The sequence below is a fragment of the Sceloporus undulatus genome, chromosome 4, assembly GCF_019175285.1.
Source record: "Sceloporus undulatus isolate JIND9_A2432 ecotype Alabama chromosome 4, SceUnd_v1.1, whole genome shotgun sequence".
Taxonomy (NCBI): domain Eukaryota; kingdom Metazoa; phylum Chordata; class Lepidosauria; order Squamata; family Phrynosomatidae; genus Sceloporus; species Sceloporus undulatus.
In genome coordinates, this window is record NC_056525.1 from 189,527,481 (window position 1) to 189,533,480 (window position 6,000).

At 48.8% G+C, this 6,000-nt stretch overlaps 1 protein-coding gene across 1 annotated transcript in view; it reads left to right on the plus strand.

The window, feature by feature from the left end:
• Nucleotides 1-242, plus strand: part of LOC121929115 — a 150,523-nt gene extending 150,281 nt beyond the window's left edge. Inside the window, exon 6 of the mRNA XM_042464430.1 lies at nucleotides 6-242. Coding sequence (XP_042320364.1) covers nucleotides 6-242 — 237 coding nt within the window. The remainder of the gene's footprint in view (nucleotides 1-5) is intronic.
• Nucleotides 243-6,000: the final 5,758 nt, after the last annotated feature.

Consider the following 6,000-nt stretch of genomic DNA (forward strand, 5'->3'; position numbering starts at 1 on the left):
TCTAGACAATCACCCACACAGATGAGAACCCAGTTGGCCTCATCAGTATTGGGTTTATCCATCCACATCTTGATGAAACAGTGCCTATAGGAGTCCATTTTAATGGCACTGCTACCAAAAAAGCATGCCTCAGTATCTACTTCCTCCATACTGACCACCTCAATATTGACCATATTGACTCAGTCTTCCTACAGAATGGGAGCTACAATGGACAGACACCTAACTCAGGGTTGATCTCTTGACCTTCAGGATGTCACTCGTAAGGCTGACTAAGGTCTCCATAAGAAAAAGAAATATAGGCGGGTTACAAACCGCCAAAAAATACGTATTGAATACGTATTAGAAAGGAAGGGGCGGTGCTTCCGCACCCCCCTAACCCTAATACGTAGTCAATGCGTACAAGATGGCGGCGCCCTTTCTACTGGGCACCGCCATCTGCGTATCGGACGCTTAGCGTCCAGCGTGTCGCGCCGCTGCTGACGTAGCGAGCGCGCCCTGGCGCCCGCTACGTTGCAAACGCGACGCGAAAAGAAGCTCCATTTGGAGCTTCTTTTTTCGGTCCGCGCGGGATGTCGGGCCGTCTGAAGGCTCCGGCTCCCCGCAGACCTTCTGGCGGCGGCGGCAGAGCGCCGCAAAGCGCGGTCTGTACCCCGCCATAGACAATTTGATCTTATACCCAATAATGTTATTTGACATCGGCCCACCTCGTTCCATGCTGCAAACTATATTGCTCATTTAGGGGATTACCAACAACATTAAGGGGAACGTATGATCTCCTTCTTGAGAAATTGCAAGAGTAGGGCAGGTGTCTTGCAGGAACACTAAAAACAGAAGCCCACTCCTTAGCAGCCCAGCAACTGAATTCAGCCCAACAACCGAATTTAGATTGCAGCACCAAGAATTTAGTTGGCTTCATTGCCCTCTGCAGAAATGGATACTGGAACCTCTCACAACAAGACCTCCCATTCAATAGAAGGCCTTTCATTCAATTAAAAAGGCCTGTTCAACAGTAAGACAGATGATCAACTTGAGTACAATAAAAAAAAAGTGAAACACTGCCTTAAAGCTTGGTTTTTATTACCCAACGCCAGCAATTTTCATGCTTTCGTCAGACTTGGTCTCAACCCTACCAAACCCAGTAGAGATCCTTTGGCTCAATGATACACTATAGAAACACCTTTCCTCCTACTGGGACCATTCAGCATACCACTTTGTCTCACAGCCTACTTTAAAAGGAGCCACCAAGTTCGTCCATCCTTCTGACATCCTTCCAAGTTTCTTCTGCTATTTTATCATTTCCAAATGGGACAGAGGCCTCCACCCAACACTTGAACATTGAGGAGTCAATGAGTACAGCATCCCCAGATAATTTAGGATGATCACCCTTCCCATTATCCTCCCTTTATTGCAGCACCAGTATTAATTCTCCACTCTATACCTGAAGTATTCATATTTCCATATTGCAATCTGACAATCCCTTGCCACATCCTCTCCTTTGCCATTGGAGACCAGGCTTACCATTTCAATATCCTTCCATTAAGGCTCTCCATGGCCCCCAGCATCTTCATAAAGTGTATGGCTATCGTAGCAACATATCTGAGATGACAAAGGGTTATTATATACCCTTATACAGTCGGTCCTTGGTATACGCGGGGGAGGCATTCGGGACCCCCCGCGCCCCCCCCCCCCCCCCCCCCCCCCACGTATACCAAAATCCGCATATGCTCAAGTCCCGTTGTCCCCAATGGGGACAACTTGCCTTCCTCCCCTCTCCTCCCCTCAACTCTTTCCTTCCTTCCCTCCCCTCCTCCCTCCCTGCTTACTTACCTTTTCCTCCTCGGTGCCGTATCGCTGCTGCCGCCACCACCACCTCAGCCATAGCAGGGGGAAGGCCGGGTGGGGGTTTTGGAGGCAAAGAAGCCTCCAGCCTGCCACCCGGCCCTTCTGTGGTGGCGGCGGCGGCAGCGGAGGACCAGCGGCAGAGGCCTCTTCGGCCTCCTCTCTGCCACCGCCGCCAACACCTCTGTGCAAGGGCTGAGTGGTGGGCTGGAGGCCTCTTGGCCTCCAGTCCGCCACTCGGCCCCTGCATCGGGGTGCTGGCACCGGCGGCAAAGAGGAGGTCGAAGAGGCCCCAGGCACTCCTCCTCCTCCTCCTCCTCTCCGCCGCCATTGCCGGGGAACGGCCAGGTGCTGCTTCCTGGAGACCTCCAAGAGCAGCACTCGGCCTTCCCCCCCACAGCTGTGGCGGCGGAGAGGGGGGCCTCTGGCGCTGGTCCTCCAGCGCCAGAGGCCTCCTCTCGCCGCTACATCCGGTAAGGCCGGGTGCTGCTCCTGGAAGCCTCCCGGAGCAGCACCGCCTTCCCCCGGCAGGGCGGTGGCGGCGGGAGAGGAGGGGAGGCGAGCGCCTGGGGCCTCTTCGGCCTCCTCTCTGCCGCCGGCGCCAGCACCCCGATGCAGGGGCCGAGTGGCAGACTGGAGGCCAAGAGGCCTCCAGCCCCACCACCCGGCCCTTGCACAGAGGTGCTGGCGGCGGTGGCAGGAGGAGGCCGAAGAGGCCTCTGCCGCTGGTCCTCCGCTCCCACCGCCGCCGCCACAGAAGGGCCGGGTGGCAGGCTGGAGGCTTCTTTGCCTCCAAAACCCCCACCCGCCTTCCCCTGCTATGACCAAGGCGGCGGCGGCGGCGGCAGCGGCAGCAGCGACGCGGCACCGAGGAGGAAAGGTAAGTAGGAGGGAGGGAGGAAGAGGGGGGAGGAAAAGAGGGGAAGGAAGAAGGGAGGAAAGAGGGAGGAGAGGGGACAATTCCGGATTTGCCATGCGCGTATGCTCAAATCCGCGCATGACAAATCCGCGTATAAGGAGGGCCGACTGTATATCCAGCTGGCTCCTCGTAATGAATTAAAGATCAAACCTCCTGGATGGTATCGATCTCACCCTCATCCTCCTTCACTTCTTCAGTCTGGTTGTGAACCACCAAAAAAATCTTCCTTTGTTCCTATGAAGTGTCCACTTCATAGGAGATAATGCTTGACTCTCACATGGCCATGGCTTATCTCCCATTAGATCAGTGTCAAACACTGCTCAAGTTGATCCTTTGGATTCATCACATGCACCGATTGTCAGTACAGCAAGTACAAGTTGTCCGATGCTTCATGGCTTCGGCGATGACTCTAACTCCATTATCCCGCCTTTGGATATAACCCTTACAAGCCTGGTTTCTCTCTAATTTTAGCTCTGACCCCAACCCTCCTCATCTCCATCTCATGACACTGAGATCCATCCATCAATTGCTGGCATGGTAGCTCCAGCCTGACAATGTTTGAGCAGGCCTACCCTTCTATCCCTCCAGCTGGATATCAGTATCACAGCAGACACCTCCCTCAGGAGAGGGTTGCTCTGGCCTCACCATTCAGGGTCGGTGGTCGAAGGATGAAAAGCTCCTCCACATTAATCTACTTGAATTGTTGGAAGTCAAGAAAGCCTTCAAATCCTTCCTGCCCATATTCATGAGCAATAGTACTGGTAGTTACAGAATGTATGACCATCATATACTACCTCAAAAAGCAGGTGGGAACATGCTCAGATTACATCCTTTACCTCAGACTCAGGAATTGGTACATTCTCCTTTCTAGTACCATCTCAGTGATAAAGCTATCTGGAAAACAAAAAATGTCAACAGACACCCTCACCAGGACTCTAGTGTCCGCCATGAATGATGTCTCCATCCACAAGCCACCCATCCCATAAGTGGCCACTGGAATACACGACGTTCTACCTGTTCACAAGTGCACCCAGCACCCACTGTCGGATCTTCTTTTCAGGGCTTAGACCACAACCTGAATTCTGTTGGGGAAATGTTCCTCTACCATTGGGGGAGGGGGGCAGATTCTGTATGCCTTCCACCCATTCCCTCTCTGTGTACAAATAACCTTCGTTTTGGACCAATGAAGTAAGGTGAGTTCTTGTGACTGTGGTGGCCATGGTAACTATGCTCCCCCCCCATCTCCTCCTGTTGTCAGACAGCACCTTCCTCCTCCTTCTGTCCTGACCAGATCTCCTCACCATTCACAGAGGTCAGATTCAACACCCACATCTTGAGACTCTCCGCATAACAGCCTGAAAGTTCTTCTCCTGACTTCCTTGTCATCACCGATCTGGGCTATCCTAGAATCGTCCCTTTGTCTCTTTACCTGATAGTCTTATCACCTCAAGTGGACCACCTTTCTTTCCTTTCTCACTTGTCGTGGGCTGTTTTCATCTTGAGCCTGAATCCCACACATCCTTGTGTTCTTCCTTTCCCAATCAGAACAGGGCCTTTCTTTCTCAGATCTCAAAGAGACCATTTGAACTGATGGAGACTTTCAACCTTCACTTTCTTACATGGAAAACTGCCTTTCTGGTTGCTGTTGCATCAGCCCGACATGTCCTGAATTCCAGTGCATGTTGAGCCTCTTCTCTGCCTATGTATTCTCCCTCTGTCACCCTATTAGTGTGTGTGTGTATGTATGTATGTATATCGGGGGTGGAGTATTTGTGCTTATCTGGTTGCATTTTTATTGGGTGCACTTCTTTTAGTACCAATTATTTTGGTGGTAGTAGTGGCTGTTCCTACCATGAAGAATATTTTCTCAGCATCAGTTTTTGCCATCTGTGAACGAAGGTAATTTTTACCCAGTGTAATCTCTTAACATATTGTATAGATTACTGCAATTATGTCTGATGATCTGCAGTTTGTGGTTGGGCTCAACTTGAATTATTCCCTCCACATTGATTTGATTAGTTTCTGCTTTGTGCTTATAGCATTTTCAAAGCTCACACACGCAACCAAACTACCCAATATGAGCTAATTTGTATCTTTTCACTACATGGTTTGGTGGATTGTAGTACACATCAGATACTGATATATGATGGAAAGTTTGGTAAAGACCAACCTGTAATATCAGCTATGAATATACTGGCTATTGGCAGGAGACTTGTAAGAATACACCTTAAGCGAACAGTGAGTTTTTGTGCTAGACTTTGCCCTTGGGTCTGCCTGAAGCCATTTTCAAACATAAGTCCATCTGGCCAATTAAGTCCTTGAATTCTTGAATTAAAATGTGATTCCTGCAAGTACAAATACCTAGATTAAATCTCACATTGGGAGAGTCTGAACAATTACTAAGTTGTATGAGAGTTAAGAATTGGCAAATCACCTCTGAGTATTCATTGCCTAAGAAAACCATATGTAATAAATGGGGTTGCCATAAGTCAACAGGTGCTAAATGCACATACATAGGTACAAGTCCAAATCCTTAACCACATCTGATATAACTTGCTTCTCACATTGGTTGGCAGTTGCCATAACACTGTAAACTCTGGTATGTTCAAGGCTGTAAATCTCTGCAGGAATGCCCCTCTTATTCTTTCTATATATCTTTTATGTCTCTCCAAGATATAAATGTTATTGGATACATATTGTTTGACTACAGGTCCCATCATTTGTGATGCTGACGGGTTTTTGGGAATTTGAAGGCAAACAGCATATGAAGGACCAAACATTCCTTTTTTATCTTAAGGCATGACAGGGAAGGATCCCACCTTTAGCTCTTGTAATTTCTTTGCTCCGGGAACTGCTTTCCAGGTTTCATCAGCAGTGCTTTCTAAATATCTGTTGTGAAATCTCTTTTATCTTATGTAATGATCTTTTTCTTCTAAGAATATTCAGCCATTCAAGATCATTTACTATAAAAATTGTAAATATGTTTTATTGTTTAACTCGACCAGTTCCTTTCTTTCTACCCACTCCGTTGCCTAAGATAATCGATCCCCCACCTCTGAGCATTTGGGTGGGACCTTTTTTTGTTCTCCTTTTTTACTGCTCCAGACACACTCCTGGCCCGTCAAAAATAAATAAGCTTAGAACTATATGCACGACTACAGATCATACAAAGAATATAGGATTGAGATCCTCTGTAGTTATGATAATAGGGCTCAGCAGGAGGCCCAATGTTGTTATTTTTT